This window comes from Peromyscus maniculatus, chromosome 3, assembly GCF_049852395.1.
Source record: "Peromyscus maniculatus bairdii isolate BWxNUB_F1_BW_parent chromosome 3, HU_Pman_BW_mat_3.1, whole genome shotgun sequence".
NCBI lineage: Eukaryota > Metazoa > Chordata > Mammalia > Rodentia > Cricetidae > Peromyscus > Peromyscus maniculatus.
In genome coordinates, this window is record NC_134854.1 from 106,904,900 (window position 1) to 106,923,807 (window position 18,908).

General features: G+C 38.5%; 1 protein-coding gene across 4 annotated transcripts in view; it reads right to left on the bottom strand.

The window, feature by feature from the left end:
* The window catches only part of Exoc6b (exocyst complex component 6B), a 491,948-nt gene that overhangs the window by 378,468 nt on the left and 94,572 nt on the right, over positions 1-18,908 (bottom strand). For all 4 annotated transcript variants that reach the window (XR_013049947.1, XM_006991543.4, XM_076567063.1 and 1 more), the window contains one exon: positions 17-221. Coding sequence is in view for 3 of the 4 variants with exons in the window: in XM_006991543.4 (XP_006991605.1) it covers positions 17-221 (205 nt within the window). In the remaining variant the exon portion in view is untranslated. The remainder of the gene's footprint in view (positions 1-16; positions 222-18,908) is intronic.

Sequence of the window (18,908 nt, forward strand, 5' to 3'; positions counted from 1 at the left end):
TAAACCAAGGACCTACTTGCTTCATGGCGGTCTCTCCTATTTTGTCTGAATGCTTGCGGATGCTCTCCAGAAAGTCTTTGAGATCAGACATAGAAACATCCTTTATCTCCTCCCGAAGCTTGGGGATGTTGTCCACCATCACCTTGCAGAATCGGTAGTGGCTCACTTGAGGCAGATATGTGTGTTCCAGATGCTCCAGAGTCTTCAGTGCAGGATAGTGCCTACAAAAGAAATCAACCACCTTAGCAGATATTAGTCTTCCTTAGGGGGACAAATGCATTACTCAGGAAAAATTCGAACCTCGATTAGCTTTCATTGTATATTAAGACAAATCCAATGTAGTGCTTTAATGAAAATTTCTTAACTATTCAAAACTTAACATATGCTTTAAAGGCTAGTAATATCCAAAAATCTGACTAAAGAATGAATAAACAAGAATACCAATAAAATTAATTATATATAACTTTTTAAATTGTCTCAATGTCAAAAGATCATTCTATAAAATAAAATACTCCAACCTAGACTTCTAACAAAAGCAGAGAAAAGAGCTTGAAAAATATGCACATGTATTTGTCTGTCTGTCGTGTGTGTGCACACACACATGTGTATGACAAAGGGAAATGAATGAACTGCTCCACAGAAGTGCTGCTACCATCCTTGCCCAGGACACTTCTGTTACCTCACCTGCAGCTGCCCTGAGCCTGGTGATTAGTGATAGCAAGTACTGTGGAAACCAGCAGTCTCATTGACATTAGTACATAAGACATTTGGAGCAAAGAATGGAAAATAGATAAGGTGGTAAAGTAAATACATATATATATATATATGTATATATATATATACATATATATATACACACATATATATAAAGTAAATACATATATATGCGCTAAAATGAAAAGATTAACATTTTCTATTTCTTCATTTCTTTCAAAATATCTTAAAGTAATAATTTAACAATACAAAATTGGGTTCATAAAATATCATATCATAAATATGTCAGCAGAAGATAAGAAGAGGAAAGAAGAAAATGAACTACTTAAACAAAGCTGGCAGTTTAAGCGTAACAGATTGGTACAGGCAAAGACTTTAAAGGAAACAGCAATCAACTGAGATGCATATTATAATCCATAGAGCAAACTCTAAGAAAGCAAATTAAAAAGTATTTTTAAAGGGGATGGAAAGATGGATCAGTGTTCAAAGGCACTGGATGCTCTTGCAGAGGACCAGGGTTCAGATCTCAGCAATCACATAGCAACACCCCAGTTCCAAGAAATCTCTCACCCTCTTCTAGCCACTTCAGGCACACGCTGTATGTATATGCATGCAAGCAAAATGTTCAAACACATAAAATAAAGTAAATACATCTAAAAAATGTTTTTTAGTATTTTCAAAATCAACAAAATAAAATTGTACACTCCAACATATTTAAAGCAAAAAAAGGCAGAAAAGAGAAACAGGAACCAAGAAGACTGGAAAAACTATGAAACAGAAAAATCCAACCCTATCAATAACTACATTAAATATGAAAGGACTACAAACTCCATCTAAAAAGCAAATCCCAAAGTGGGATTTTAAAAACACAATCATATTTTGTCTTCCTCAAACATACTTTAAAGACACAAATAGGCTTAAGATAAACTATATAAAGAGAAACCTCAAATAACTGAAACCAGTACTTAAAAGTTTCTTTTTATTGATTTCTTAGAGTACAAAATGGGTTTCATAAGAAGTTTTTATACATATTTCATTGCATCTTTCTCAAATTTATTACCCCAGTACTTTCTCCCTCCCTTCTCCTCCCCTCTCACCTCATCATCCTCCAATCAAATAGTCTCCTTTGGCTTTCATGGCATTTGTGCAGAAAAGGAGGCAATGTGTATAGTTAAATCTAGCTTCTACACAAAAGAGAAAGCATGGCTTGCTTGCTTTTTTCCCCCTATTACCCGTTTGTTTCTCCTTCCTCACTATTTATATCCCTTCCTCCTCCCTCAGTCACCTCCTACTAGCATGTCGTATATGTGTTCATTATAATACTAATACAATTATTCTGTAAAATCTGTATAACATAGATTTATTCTTGCATTTTTAAGTTAGCATACAAAGTCAAGGATTTCACAGTACATTCACATGCCATTACACTTTATTCATACATCTATATTTAAATTTAAAGACGAGAGAAAACATACTGCATTTGTCTGAATCTGACTTATTTTAATTTAACATAATGATCTCTCCATGCTCCATTTTCTAGCAAGTGTCCTAATTTTATTTTTCTTTATGGGTAAACTGTGTGTATAAACCACATTTTCTTTATCCATTCATCTAGTGATAGGTACCAAGGCTGGTTTCAGACCTTGGTTTAGTGCATAAATACATATAATGTGCAAATATCACTGAAGTGTGCTTACTTAGTATCCTTCAGGTATAAACCCAGGACAGACATAGCTCAATAATATGGTAATTCTATTGTTAGCATTTTGAGAAATCTTTAAACTGTTTTCCACAGTGACTACATCTTCACAAGGATCCTTTACTTTATAAAGGTCCTTTTTCCCACAACACCAGCATTTTCTGTCTTTTGTTCTTATTATTGTTTGGTTTTTTGTTGGTTTGTTTTTTATAATTGCTATTTGGAGCAGGTTGACACAGAGATGGGTTTTCTTTTTATTTATTTTGTTTTTGTTGTTTTAAAACATTTTTTGTTTATGTGGAGGAGAGGGCAGTGATAGGCACATGTGAAGGTCAGAGGACAACTTGCTAGAGTCCTTTCTTATGGGCACCTTTACCAGTGAGCATCTATCTCACTGGCCCTCAGAGATGGTATCTCAGTAAAGGTTTAGTTTGCATTTTCCTGGTGGCCAGAGATGCTGAGCATTCTTTTCACATATTTTTTGCCACTTGTATTTCCTTTTTGAAGAACTGTGTAATCAGCTCATTTTCCTATTTATTGGTTAAATGATTTGTTCATTTGATGTTTAATTTTATTATTTCTTTATAGTGTCTAAATATTAATCACCAATCATCTATACAGTTGTTATATTCTGTGGCTGTTTCATTGTTCTGATTTTTTTATTTTCTGTATAGAAGCTTTTTTTATGTAGTCCTATTTGTGAATTCTTGCAATTGTTTTCTGAGTTTTGAAATTTTGTTCAGGAGGTTCTTACCCACGTCTGTATCTTGAGGTGTGTTCATTACATCTGTTTGTCTCCAGCAGCTTCAGTTCTTAAAGTAAGGTCTCTGGTCAATGAAATGATTCTATTAACATGATTTAAAGAAAACGAATATTTCTGGCAACCTAGAGAGACTTCAGAACAAAAGGATACTATGACAAATAGACAAATAGAAAAGCTCCCATAGGCATAAGAAGGCAAATACTAGGATTCATAAATCAACTAAAAACAGTAAGCTAAGTGTGATGGCACATGTCCATAATCAGGGAATTCAGGAGGCAGAGACAAGGATCAAGAGTCCAAGTAAGCCTAGGCTGTATAACAAGCAGTCTCTAAAAAGTAAAAACTGGGCATGGCAAAAGAGAAGGAGAAGGACATTTCATATTCATCACAGGAAAAATCCATTAAGATGAAGTTTCAATTCTGAACATTCATGCCCCAAATACAAGGGCACCCACATATGTAAGAGAAACATTACTAAAGCTTAAAGCATACATCAAACCCCACACACTAACAGTGGGAGACTTCAACACCCCATTCTCACCAATGGACAGGTATGTCAGACAAAAAATTAACAGAGAAATGAGGGAACTAACAGATGTTATGACTCAAATGGGCTTAACAGATATCTAAAGAACATTCCACCCAAACACAAACGAATATACCTTCTTCTCAGCACCTCATGGAACCTTCTTTAAAATTGACCACATACTCTGTTGCAAGGCAAATCTCAACAGATACAAAAAAAACTGGAATAAACCCCTATATCTTATGGGATCACTATACCTTAAAGATAGAATTAAACAACAACACAAATTACAGAAAGCCTACAATCTCATGGAAACTGAATGATGCTCATCTAAATCAACACTAAGTCAAGGAAGAAATAAAGAAAGAAATTAAAGACTTCTAGAAGTCAAAGAAAATGAATACACTACATACCCAAACTTATGCGATACTATGAAAGCAGTACTAACAGGAAAGTTCATAGCAATAAATGCCCACATAAAGAAGCTGGAGAAGTCTCACACAGGGACTTAACAGCACACCTGAAAGCTCTAGAACAAAAAGAAGAAAACTCACCCAGGAAGAATAGATCAAACTGAGGGCTGAAATCAATAAAATAGAAACAAAGAGAACAGTACAAAGAATCAATGAAACAAAGAGTTGGTCCTTTGAGAAAACCAACAAGATAGACAAACCCTTATCCAAACTAACCAAAAGGCAGAAAGAATATCCAAATTGACAAAATCAGAAACCAAAAGGGAGACATAAAAACAGACAAAGAGGAAATCCAGAGAATCATCAGGTCATACTTCAAAAACCTATACTCCACAAAATTAGAAAATTTAAAAGAAATAGACAACTTATTTTCTGGATAAGTACCACATACCAAAATTAAAGCAAGACCAGATAAACAAATTAAACAGACATATAATTTCTAAGGAAATAGAAGCAGTCACTGCAAGTCTCCCGACCAAAAAAAGTACAAGGCAAGATGGTTTCAACCCAGAATTCTACCACAATTTCAAAGAAGAGCTAATACCAATACTCCTCAAGTTGTTGAACACAATAGAAACAGGAGGAACATTGGTAAATGCCTTTTATGGGGCTACAGTCACCCTGATACCCAAACCACACAAAGATGCAACAAAAAAAAACCGGAATTACAGACCAATCTCCCTCATAAACATTGATGCAAAAATACTCAATAAAATACTGGCAAACCAAATCCAAGAACACATCAAAGAAATTATCCACCATGATCAAGAAGGCTTCATCCCAGAGATACAAAGATGGTTCAATATACGAAAATCTGTCAATGTAATAAACCACATAAACAAACTGAAAGAAAAAAACCATGTGATCATCTCATTAGATGCTGAAAAAGCCTTCGACAAAATCCAACACACCTTCATGATAAAGGTCTTGGAGAGATTAGGAATACAAGAAACACACCTAAACATAATAAAGGCAATTTACAGCAAGCCAACAGCCATTAAATGGAAACTCAAAGAGATTCCACTAAAATCAGGAACAAAACAAGGCTATCCACTCTCTCCATAATCTATTCAACATAGTACTCAAAGTTTTAGCTTTTACAATAAGACAACAGCCGGGCAGTGGTGGCACATGCCTTTAATCCCAGCATTTAGGAGGCTGAGCCAGGTGATCTCTGTGAGTTCCAGGCCAGCCTGTTCTACAGAGCAAGATCCAGGACAGGCACCAAAACTACACAGAGAAACCCTGTCTGGGGGGGTGGGGGGGGAGATAAGAAAAACAAAAGGAGATCAAGGGGATATAAATTGGAAAGGAAGAAGTCCAATTTTTGCTATTTGCAGACGATATGATACTATACATAAGTGACCCCAAAAATTCTACCAGGGAACTCCTACAGCTGATAAACTCTTTCAGTAATGTGGCAGGATACAAGATTAACTCAAAGTCAGTAGCTCTCCTATATACAAATTATAAACGGGCCGAGAAAGAAGTCAGAGAAACATCACCCTTTACAAATAATACAAAATACCTTCTGGTAACTCTTAACTAAGCAAGTGAAAGACCTATCTGACAAGAACTTTTAAGTCTTTGAAGAAAGAAATTAAAGAAGATATCAGAAAATGGAAAGACCTCCCATGCTCATGGATAGGTAGGATTAATATAGTAAAAATGGCAGTTTCACCAAAAGCAATCTACAGATTCAATTGCAATCTCTATCAAAATCCCTTAAATGTCTTTCAGCAATTTGAGTTTCCTCTGTTGAGAATTCTCTGTTTAGTTCTATAGCCCATTTCTTAATTGAACTGTTGGTCGTTTTGATGTCTATTTTCTTGAGTTCCTTATATATTCTGGATATCAATCCTCTGTCAGGTGTGGGGTTGGTGAAGATCTTTTCCCATTCTGTAGGCTGTCGCTTTGCCTTGTTGACCATATCCTTTGCTCTACAAAAGCTTCTCAGTTTCAAGAGGTCCCATTGATTGATTGTTTCTCTCAGTGTCTGTGCTACTGGTGTTATATTTAGGAAGTGATCTCCTATGCCAATACGTTCAAGACTACTTCCTACTTTCTCTTCTAGCAGGTTCAGAGTAGCTGGATTTATGTTGAGGTCCTTGATCCACTTAGACTTAAGTTTTGTGCACGGTGACAGATATGGATCTATTTGCAGCCTTCTACATGTTGATATCCAGTTATGCCAGCACCATTTGTTGAAGATGTTTTCTTTTTTCCATTGTAAACTTTTGGCTTCTTTGTCAAAAATTATATGTTCACAGATGTGTGGGTTAATGTCAGGGTCTTCAATTCGATTCCATTGGTCCACATGTCAGTTTTTATGCCAATACCAAGCTGTTTTTATTACTGTAGCTCTATAGTAGACCTTGAAGTCAGGGATTGTGATGCCTCCAGAGGTTGTTTTATTGTACAGGATTCTTTTGGCTACCCTGGGTTTTTTGTTTTTCCATATGAAGTTGAGTATTATTCTTTCCAGGTCTGTGAAGAATTATGTTGGTATTTTGATGGGGATTGCATTAAATCTGTAGATTGCTTTTGGTAAAATTGCCATTTTTACTATAGAACTAAACAGAGAATTCTCAACAGAGGAAACTCAAATGGCTGAAAGACATTTAAGGAATTGCTCAACATCCCTAATCATCTGGGAAATGCAAATCAAAACAACTCTGAGATACCACCTTACACCTGTCAGAATGGCTAAGATCAAAAACACTGAAGACACTTTATGCTGGAGAGGATGTGGAACTAGGGGAACTCTCCTCCACTGCTGGTGTGAATGCAAGCTTGTACAACCACTATGGAAATCAATATGGTGTTTTCTCAGAAAATTGGTAATCAATCTCCCCCAAGATCCAGATATACCACTCTTGGGCATATACCCAAGAAATGCTCAATCATACCACAAGAGCACTTGCTCAGCTATGTTTATATCAGCATTGTTTATAACAGCCAAAACCTGGAAACAACCTAGATGCCCTTCAACTGAAGAATGGATAAATAAATTGTGGCACATATACACAATGGAATACTACTCAGCAGAGAAAAACAATGACATCATGAGGTTTGCAGGCAAATGGATGGATCTAGAAAAAATCATCCTGAGTGAGGTAACCCAGACTCAGAAAGACAAATATGGTATGTACTCACTCATAGGAGGATACTAGATGTGGAACAAGGATGACTGGACTGCTACTCACATCACCAGTGAGGCTACCTGGAAAACAGGACCCCAAGAAAGACAGGAGCGCCCAATGATGGAGAAATGGCTGAGATCTACATGAACAACCTGGACATGAGTGAAAGCAATGAAGGGCAACGGTCGAGGAAAAGAGAACTGGAGATCCCAGCTGGATCAAGAACAGAGAGGGAGAACAAGTAATAGGAGACCATGGTAAATGAAGACCACATGAGAAAAGGAAGAAAGAAAGTGCTAAAGAGGCCCACAGAAATCCACAAAGATACCTTCACAAAAGACTGCTGGCAATGGCCGAGAGACAGCCGGGACTGACCTACTCTGGTGATGGGATGGCCAAACACCCTAATAGTTGTGCCAGAAACCCCATTCAAGGACTGAGGAATCTGGATGCAGACATCCACGGCTAGGCCCCGGGTGGAGCGCCAGGAGTCTAATTAGCGAGAAAGAAGAGGGTTTATATGAGCGAGAATTGATGAAACCAAGGTTGGATAAAGCACAGGGACAAATAGCCAAATGAATAGAAACACATGAACTATGAACCAAAGGCTGAGGGGCCCCCAACTGGATCAGGCCCTCTGAATAGGTGAGACAGTTGATTGGCTTGATCTGTTTGGGAGGCATCTAGGCAGTGGTACCAGGTCCTGGGCTCATTGCATGAGTTAGCTGTTTGAAACCTGGGACTTATGCAGGGACGCTTGGCTCAATCTGGGAGGAGGGGACTGGACCTGCCTGGACTGAGTCTATCAGGTCGATCTCAGTCCTTAGGGGAGGCCTTGCTCTGGAGGAGATGGGAATGGGGGATGTGCTGGGGGGAAGGGAAGGGAAGGGGGGGGCAGGAAGGAGGAGAACAAGGGAATCTGTAGCTGTTATGTAGAACTGAATAGTATTGTAAAATAAAATAAAATTTAAAAAAAATCCCAACACAATTCTTCACAGACATGGAAAGAACAATGCTCAACTTCATAAGGAAAAACAAAAACCCCAGGATAGCTAAAACAATCCTGTACAAGAAAGGAACTTCTGGAGGCATCACCATCCCTGACTTCAAGCTCTACTATGGAGCTACAGTAACAAAAACAGCTTGGTACTGGCATAAAAACTGACATGTGGACCAATGGAATCAAACTGAAGACCCTGACATTAATCCACATACCTATGAACACCTGATTTTTGACAAAGAAGTCAAACCTGTACAATAGAGAAAAAAAAAGCATCTTCAACAAATGGTGCTGGCATAACTAGATGTCAACATGAAGAAGACTGCAAACAGATCCATATCTATCCCCATGCACAAAACTCAAGTCCAAATAGATCAAAGACCTCAACATAAATCCAGCTACACTGAACCTGATAGAAGAGAAAGTGGGAAGTAGCCTAGAATGCATTGGCACAGGAGACCACTTCCTAAATATAACACCAGTAGCACTGACACTGAGAGCAACAATTAACAAATGGGACCTCCTGAAACTGAGAAGTTTCTATAAGGCAAAGGACACAGTAAATAAGACAAAACAACAGCCTACAGAATGGGAAAAGATCTTCACCAACCTACATCTGACAGAGGTCTGATCTCCAAAATATATTAAAAATTCCAATTAAAAAATGGGGTACAGATCTAAACTAATCTAAATTCAAAAAAAGAATCTCAAATGGCTAAAAGACATTTAAGGAATGGCTCAACATCCTCAGTCATCAGGGAAATGAAAACCAAAATGACTCTAAGATACCATTTATACCTGTCAGAATGGCTAAGATCAAAAACACTGATGACAACTTATGTTGGAGAGGAGGTGGAGCAAGGGGAACACTCCTCCACTGTTGGTGGGAGTGCAAACTTGTATAGCCACTTTGGAAATCAATATGGTGACTTCTCAGAAAATCGGGAATCAATCTACCTCAAGACCCAATGATAGCACTCTTGGGCATATACCAAAGGATGTTCAATCATACCAAAAGGACACATATGGTGGTATTTTATTTGTACTGAAATGTGATTTTAATTGTATGTTAATAAATAAAGTTGCCTGGGGGGTCAGAGCTATTAGAGCCATAGCAAGAACATGGCGGCGGTGGCGCATGCCTTTAATCCCAGCACTTGGTAGACAGAGCTAGGTGGATCTCTGTGTATTCAAGGATACAGCCAGCATTGGAGACACACACCTTTAATCTCAATACCATAGAAGACCTGGAAGTCTCTACAGACAGGCAGTGACGAGGCAGTCATGTGTTCGGGTTTACAACCAATGAGAAGGCAGAAAAGAAAGACTATATAAAGACAACCACACAGGAAGTAGGTCCCTTTTCGGAGAGGTCTCTTGGCTAGCTGCAGCAGGTGGGTAAGGTTCTTAGCTCTGATCTCTTGGCTTTCTTCTTTGCATTGTTTCTGTGTTTCTTATTTAATAAGACAGTTGGTTACAGCTACAGACACATGCTCAACTATATTCACAGCAGCATTATTCATAATAGCCAGAACCTAGAAACAACTTAGATGGCCCTCAACCAAAGACTAGATAAAGAAAATGTGGTACATTTACACAATGGAGTATTACTCAGCAGTAAAAAACAATGGCATCATGAAATTTGCAGGCAAATGAATGAAACCAGAAAAAAACATACCAAGTGAGGTAACCCAAACCCAGAAGGACAAACATGGTATGTACTCACTCTTAAGTGGATACTAGATGTAAAGTAAAGGATAACCAGACTACAACCCACAGATTCAGAGAAGCTAGGAAACAAGGAGGACCCTAAGAGGGACACATGGATTGCCCTGGGAAAGGGAAATAGATGATATCTCCTGGGTAAACTAGGGATGGGGGTGGTAGAGGGGAGGGGATGGGGGATGAGAACATGAGGGTACAGGACAGTTGATCTGGGGGAGGAACAGAGTGAGAGACCAAAGAAAGAAATATCTTAATAGAGGGAGCCATTATGGGGTTAGGGAGAAACCTGGTACTAGGGAAATTCCCAGGAATCCACCAGGATGACCCCAGATTAGAGCACTACTAATAGTGAACAGGTTGCCTGAACTGGCCTTCCCCTGTAATCAGATTGGTGAACACCCTGTCATCATAGAGCCTTCATCCAGTAACTGATAGAAGCAGATGCAGAAATTCACAGCCAATCACCAGGCCAAGCTCCAGGAGTTCAGTCGAAGAGAGGGAGAAGGGATTATATGGGCAAGGGAGGAGTCAAGATCATGATGGGGAAACCTACAGAGAGATGAACCAAGCTCCTAGGAGCTCACAGACTCTAGACTGACAGCTGGAGAGTCTGCATGGGACTAGACTAGACCCTCTGCATATGGGAAACAGTTTGTGTAACTTGGTCTGTTTGAGGGGCCCCTGGCAGTGGGACCAGGATCTATCCCCAGTGCATGAACTGGCTTTTTGGGCCCATTACCTATGATGGGATGCCTTGCTCAGCCTTAATGCTAGGGGAAGGTGCTTGGTCCTGCCTCAAGTTAATGTACCAGGATTTGTTGACTCCCCATGGGAGGCCTTTTTTGGAGGAGTAGAAGGGGGTAGGTTGAGGGGGACGTGGGGAGGGAGTAGGGATAAAGGTGAAGGGGGAAATGAGGTTGGTATGTAAAAAATAATTTTTAAAAAAAAGAGACAATATCAAAAAAAAAAACTGGGTATGGTGGCACTTACCTATAATCACAGCACTCAAAAGACAGAGGTGGGAAAATCAGCACAAGTTTGGGGGGCCAGCCTGGGCTACATAATGAAATACTGGAGAGAGAGAGAGAGAGAGAGAGAGAGAGAGAGAGAGAGAGAGAGAGAGAGAGAGAGAGAGAGAGAGAGAGAGAGAAAGAACAGTGAGGGAGGGAAGGGGAGGGGAGGGGAGGGGAGGGGAGGGGAGGGGAGGGGAGGGGAGGGGAGGGGAGGGGAGGGGAGGGGAGGGGGTGGCACATGCTTTTAATGCCAGAGGACAGAGGAAGGAGGATCTCTGTAAGATAGAGGCCTGTTTTACATAGAGAGTTCCAAGCCATTCAGTGTTACATGGTGAGACTGTATTGTGGTTAATATATTGTGCACCCCAATAAACTTATCTAGGGGTCAGAGAACAGAACAACCACTATATTAAACATAGGTTTAGGCAGTGGTAGCACACGCCTTTAATCCTAGAATTCCTTGGAGGCAGAGATCCATGTGGATCTCTGTAAGTTCAAAGCCACACTGGAAACAACCAGGCATGATGACACTCGCCTTTAATCCCAGGAAGTGATGGCAGGAAGCAGAAAGGTATATAAGGTGTGAGGATCAGGAACTAGGGCCTTTTTAAGCTTTTAGCTTTTAGCAGCAGTTCAGCTGAAATCCATTCGGATGAGGATTCAGAGGCTTTCAGTCTGAGGAAACAAGATCGACTGAGAAGTTGGCAAGGTGAGGGTGGTGTGGTTTGTTCTGTTTCTCTGATCTTTCGGCATTCACCCCAACACCTGGCTCTTGGTTTGTTTTTATCAATAAGACCTTTTAAGATTTGTGCTACACTATATCTCAAAAGAAAAAAGAAACAGAATGCTCCTGTATTTTGATGTATACCAATACATCTTCTTACTAATATCCTGTATATACATTGAAAATCTTAACAAGTTTCTCCTTGCCTCTTTATTCTTTCTCAGTAAGGACACAGTTATGGGTTTCGTTTGACAGCATTTTCCTACAGTGCCAGCACACTTCCCTCCTTCCCATCTCCTTTCCCTGTTGCCCTGTCTCTCTTCCAGACTCCCACTGTTCAACTTCTGCTCTCAGACCATGTGTCACTGCTCTCTTTTGTCTCCTTCACTCACCTCCACACCTTCTCTCTCCTCATCCCATCTCAAGGTATTTCTACTTTCCTGACTTCAAAAGAAATTTTAATGGATAAAAATATGTAAGTCTCTTGAATTATACACTAATTTATATTAGAAAGTAAAACAAAGTAACCTAGGTATTAAATAAGAAGGAATTGGCACACACACACAATATTTAAGTCTAGAGTCTATATGTAAGAGAAAATGTGTGGCATTTCTCTAAGTCAGACTTATTCACACAGCACAGTGCTCTCTAATTACATTAATTTTCTTGCAAATGTTATATTTCATTTTTCTTTATAAGTGAATGAAATTCCATTGTACATGAACCATATTTTATTTTTTAAGCATTCATCTGTTGATGAGCATCCAGCCCAAAGATGTGTGATGTATATACAAATGACTAATAAACTTAAGTTCATTTTTGTTCTTTTGTTATAAGACAAGGCCTCATATAGACTAGGCTAGTCTCAAACTCTTCATGTAGCTAATATCAACCTTAACCTGCATCTACCTTACAAGTGCTCGTACAGCACATGTGTATCACCATGCCCATTTCTAAAATTGAGTTTTTACAAAATGGAGTTAGAAGTGGCTCAGTTGATAGAATGCTCGTCTGGCATGCATGAAACCCTGGGTTCCATCCCCAATATATATACTTGGAACCCTAGTACCTGATAGGCAGAGGCAGGGGGATCAGAAGCTCAAAGTTACCCTTGGCAATTTAAAGCCAGCCTGGATTACATAAGACTTTTGTCTCAAAAAAAAAAAAAAAAAACAAAAAACAATATAAACAACAACAAAATTGAACTGGGAATGTAATATAATAGTAGAATGCTTGCTTAGCTTGCATGAGGCTGAGCACCATCAAAGAAAGAAAAGAGAAGGGGAGACTGGGAAAAGGTAATGAGGAAGAGGGGTAAGAAGGAAGGAGGGGGAGGGAGGAAGAGTGAAACAAAGAGAAAACAGAACAATAATTTTTTTTTAATTCACAGAAAACCAAAATAAGTCCTCAAGGTTCTTTTTTTTTTTCTTTTTTGGTTTTTCGAGACAGGGTTTCTCTGTGTAGTTTTGGTGCCTGTCCTGGCTCTTGCTCTAGACCAGGCTGGCCTCGAACACACAGAGATCTGTGTGTTCTTCCCAAGTACTGGGATTAAAAGTGTACGCCACCGCCACCCAGCTCAAGTTTCAATTTAAAAAAAAAATCAATTAAAAAAATAGCTGAGCTGATAGATGAAATAATATGAATCAAAAACAGAATTTTAAAGTAAAAAATATTTATCACTACTAAGGATTTCTTAAAAGATAGTGTATACTGACCAGGTGGTGGTGCACACCTCTTAGCCAAGTACACAGGATGCAGAGGCAGATCTCTGAGAGTTTGAGACCATCCTGGTCTGCAAACCAAGTTTCAGGCCAGTCAGGGCTATCTAGTAAGACCCTGTCTTTAAAAAGACAAAAATAAATAACAACAAAAAAGATAATGTATATTATCATCAGTATTTTCAATACATAAGAGTTCACATCATGCTGATAAGCAAGCTTATTCTTAGCAAATGCATTTCAAAAGAAATTTAATAGACAAAATATATGACTCTTAAATTACAGACTAATTTATATTAGGATATAAAACAAAATAACTATTAAGTAAGAAGGAACTGGCTGGCTAAACAAACTATAATATATCCATGTATTAAAATATCAATAAAATACTAAAAATATTTACAATCTTGTTGATTGAAAAACATTTTTTTAAAACTCAGCTCTATCTAACACTTCTCAGCTTTTGCCTAGATCGACAGCACTGGGTTCTCTTTAGTTCTACTTCTGGTTCATCCATCCTCTACCTCAGAACAATGTACTAAATAGGATTTTAGAACAGAGAGATGAACTCAGAGCTTGATCTATCCTTTCCATAAATTTTCCTGGGTGGTGTACTAATTTAAAAACAAACAGACCTTACAAGAACAATCACAACATTTGTAAAGTATACATATAAGCCAGACATGATGGCTCTCACCTGTAATCACAGTACTTGAGAGGCTGAAGTGGGAGGTTCACCATGAGTTCAAGGCCTGGACTACACAGTAAGTTACAGGTCAGACCCTGTCCCCCTCCCAAAGAAAGTATAAACATGCATAATTTATTAATAATTATAGCTATATATCAATAAATACAAGTCATAAACACAAAAGTTCAATGAAAAACATACAAATGTGAGAATCATAGTGTTTTTTCCTTAGACAGCAAAATATTCATATTTCTTCTTCAGCCTTTAAAATCCCCTAATTTTGACATTTCCCATATCTGTCTAGAAGAGGAAAACTCATTCCTTCCATAGACGAAACAGATGTACAGGTCGAGTTTGGACATGGTCTCTTCACAGAAGACATTTCAACTCTTCTTGCCTCAACACACTCAGCACCAAACACCAAGACCAGAAACTAGTTTATTTCCTTTTATGTCTTCTCTTGTAGGTTTCAAGAAGCAAATTCTTAGTCCAAACAAATGAAGAAAAGAAAGGTTTATTTTCCTTAAACTTGGGAATAAAAGTACAAATATAAATAAATCTGAAATAATTATTTTCATTAAAATTTTAGACTCTAACACATTACAATTTTATATGATTTAGTGTACACAGAAGAGCAATGACACAACTAGGTATGGAGAGCTATGTGTAATAAAATGTAATGCCTCTAAAGAAAAACTTTAGAATGGGTACAAAGCCAGAAATTAAGCTACAAAGATAAATACATTCTGGGGTTTAATTCTATCTTGGAGTTCTGTTTACAGAATGAGGAGAATCTAGTCATGCCGCCTGCAGACATGCAGCCCATACTGAAAACATCAGCTCTATCAAATAGAACCATATTTTTCAAGACTAATTAGTACAAAACTCAATGATCTTTGGCAACAAAGAACAGCACCTTATTTCCCCATTGTCCCTTTTCCTCTGGCAAGCTTGTGTCCCAAACATAACAGATCAATAAAATTATCCAAATTTCTAGAGTGTTTGATATCACAGATAAACAACTAAACAATGGCATCCAATTAAATATTTAACATGCAACAAAAGAAAAAAAACCTATGTATACAGTCCATGGAAATTCCATTCAAGATGTTGACATTACTTTTTATCAACATCTATTGTGGTGATATTTTGAACAAATAAAATTTGCCTGAAGATCAGAGGACAGAACAAGCCACTAGATTAAACATAGAAGTAGGGCAGTGGTAGATCACACCTTTAGTTCCAGCACTTGGGATCACACCTTTAATCCCAGCACTAGGAAGGTTGAGACAAGAAGTGCTTTGGCTGGGCAGAGAAAGGAATATAAGGTGGGAGGAGACAGGAACTCGCTCTCGTTCAGGCTGAGGAGTTGGTGAGGTAAGAAGTGGTGGCTGTGACTTGCTCTGCTTCTCTTATCTTTCAGCTTTCACCCTGATATCTGGCTCCGGGTTTTTTATTATAAGATCACTCAGGATTTGTGCAATAATCTGCATTATTACAAGTGAATGTAGAGGGCTAGAGAGGTAGCTCAGCAGTTAGGAGTACTTACTCTTCCTGCAGAGGACCCATGTTCCCAGCACCCACATGGCAGTTTACAACTATCTGTAATCCCAGCTCTAGGGGATCCAATAAGTCTTCTGACCTCAATTGCCTCTTGTAACCTTTGTAAACTCCTGCACACAAATGGTGCACATATATGTACTCAAGCACATACACATAAAATTAAATAAATAAAGTTTTAAAAACTGAATGCAGGCTGTGGAGATGGCTCAGCCAGTAAATAATGCTGCACAGGCATAAGGACCTATGGATCCCCATTCCATATAAAATTTAAAAAAAAAAACAGGTATGGTAGATATGCCTATAATCCCAGTTCTGTGGGATACAGACAGGTGGAACCCTGAAGTTCACTGGCAGACCTGTGTCAAAAGATAAAGGTGGAGAGTGATCAAGTAAAGAAACCCAACATCAACTTCTGGCCACCACATGCACTTATATAAACCTGCACGCATGTGTATACACACCCACACTGACAAGTACATATACCACATATGGTAATAATACAAATAAAAAAGTCATTTAAAACAGTAACTGGGGACTTAATGCTCTTGCAAAGGACCCAAGTTTGGATCCCGGCACCTATATTAGATGGCTCACAACCACCTATAACTCCAGTTCCAGGAAATCTGATACCCTCTTCTAAACTCTGGGGATACCTGCACTCAAATGCATAAACACACACACATAAACACATAATCAAAATTTGTTTCTAAGAAAATCTTTAAATATATAAAAAATAAATTAACCAATGAGGCCAGGTGTAGTAGCACATACCCTTAATCAGGAGGCAGAGGCAAGAGGATCACAGTGTGTTTGAAGCTAGCCAAAGCTACACAGAAAAAGAAAAACAATGAGAAGCCAATTGTTCAAATTCATTTGCATGTGTGCTCAGCTCCCCTATTCCCTCTAGGATAATGGTTCTCAACCTTCCTAATGCTGAAATCCTTTAATATAGTTCTCCTCATATTTTTGTGATTCCCAACCATAAAATTGTTTTCATTGATACATCACAATTCTAATTTTTCTACTGTCAAGAATTGTAAATATCTGTGATTTCCAATGGTCTTAGGCAATCCTTGTGAAAGGGTCGTTTGACCACCACTACAAGGGTTACGACCCATAGGTTGAGAACCACTGCTCTAGGAGGTTTAATAGAGACAAAGTGGTTGGATACTATTATAAAAAGGGCTGTTTCAATATTTTTTTTAACTTCTAGTAAGAGGTTCCTGAAAGTAAATCACAATTACCAATAAATTTTTCCTCTTATTCATAACAATAAAATATGAAATATAAGCTTTCACCACAGAAAAATAGTACTTCCTTTCCTAATATAAGAACATTATTAACAAAGATATGTGCTAGAGATTCTTTAGAAAACATAAAACCCAATAATATAATCAATATTTACAGCTCAAAGAGAAATAACCAGTCTTTCAACCATGAAAACTTAACAAGAAACAGACATGACATACCACTTTATAAACAAGTAGATCCTGGCTAATACCTAAAACAACTGTTTTCAGTCACTGAACAGCAGGCAGCTGATAAATGAACTCCAAAAGAAGAGAATAAACAAGGTGGGCTATCTACCTGAAGGTGATCCCTCCAACATGGACAGAGTCAGGGAAAACCCTCAGAGAGCCTGAAGATTTACTGACTTAAGGCATCAAATACTAGGCCTAAAAGGTTGTAGCAGAGAGAGGGAGAGGGAGAGGGAAGGAGGGAAGGAAAAAAGGGAGAGGGGAGCCTACATAGGGTTTCCCTGGAGTCTTTGCTGAGTACTAGACCCGGGCATGCAAGGTGAGGAAAAGGGGAGAGGAGATGGAGGAGAGAAGATGGGTGGGGATAGACTAACAGGGAGGTATAAGATGAGCACTTCAGGGAGGTCAGAAAAGGCAGAAAAATGCCCTAACCCCAAACAGCCAAATGGCAAGGTTCATAGATACCACTGCACCATTCAGGCCAAATTAAATATTCTGTAAAATTGACTACACTTGGCCTAGCATAGCTTTGGTTTTTGTTGTTAGTGTTGGAGAGTGTCTCACTATGCATCCCTAGCTGGCCTGGAACTCACTATACAGACAAGACTGGCCTCAAATTCACAGAGATCTATCTACCTGCCTCAGCTTCCTAAGTGTTGGGATTAAAGGCATGAGCTATCATAGCTGGCCCTAGCAGAGCTTTAAAATGGAGTCTGGAGGGATGAGATCTGCAAACCACTACTTCTCCAAAATAAAGCCCAACATTAAAAAAAAAAAAAAAAAAAAAAAAAAAAAAAAAAAAAAAAGTTCCCCCAAACTCCAGACACTTATCAACATTATAATGTCCAAAATTTATTTTTGACCTATAACCAGAATAACAAAATTAGTTCAAAAGTAGATTCAAGAAGTAGCAGAATAGCAAACACATGAATACAGCAATTACATCCATGTATATGTACTTAAAGAGAAACACAAAGTAATGAGAAGAAGGAAACATCAAAAACCAATGGAGGGCTATGGCCTCTGCAGCTCAGGGAATACAGTGCTTTTCTAACCTGCACAAAGCCTCCTGAATTCCATCCCCAGCAACATAATCCAAGTATAGTGATAAACAGCACTCAAGAGGAAAAGATTGAGGTTCTGAAGAAGTTCAAGATCATCCTCAGTTATATAAATTCAAGGCCAGCTTGCAATACAGTAAGACCCTGTCTTTAAAAAAATGTTTTGGTTTTATTTTTTATTTAATTTCTTATTGTGTGTATGCAGATGTGGCGGGAGTAGCACAGTGCACGTGTGGAGGTCAGGGGACAATTCTGAGGCATCAGTTCTCTCCTTCCACCTTCACATGAATCCTAGATAAGGAACTAGGGTCATCACCAGATGAACAGCAAGCATTCTACCCACTGAGCCATCACTCCAGGACCACCAAAAAAAAATTTTTTTTTTAATCAGGAGATAACACTTTCCACTGTGATGCCTATAACTAAAAGACAGACAATAATACACACTGGGGCTAGAGAGCTGGCTCAGCATTTAAGAGCACTTGTTGCTCTTTCAGAGGAACCAGGTTCAACTCCCAGAACCCATGTTAGCTCAAAACCATCTTTAACTCCAGTCCCAGTGGATCCAAAGCCCTCTTCTGACCTTCAAGAGCACTATACATACATGTAGTGTACAAACA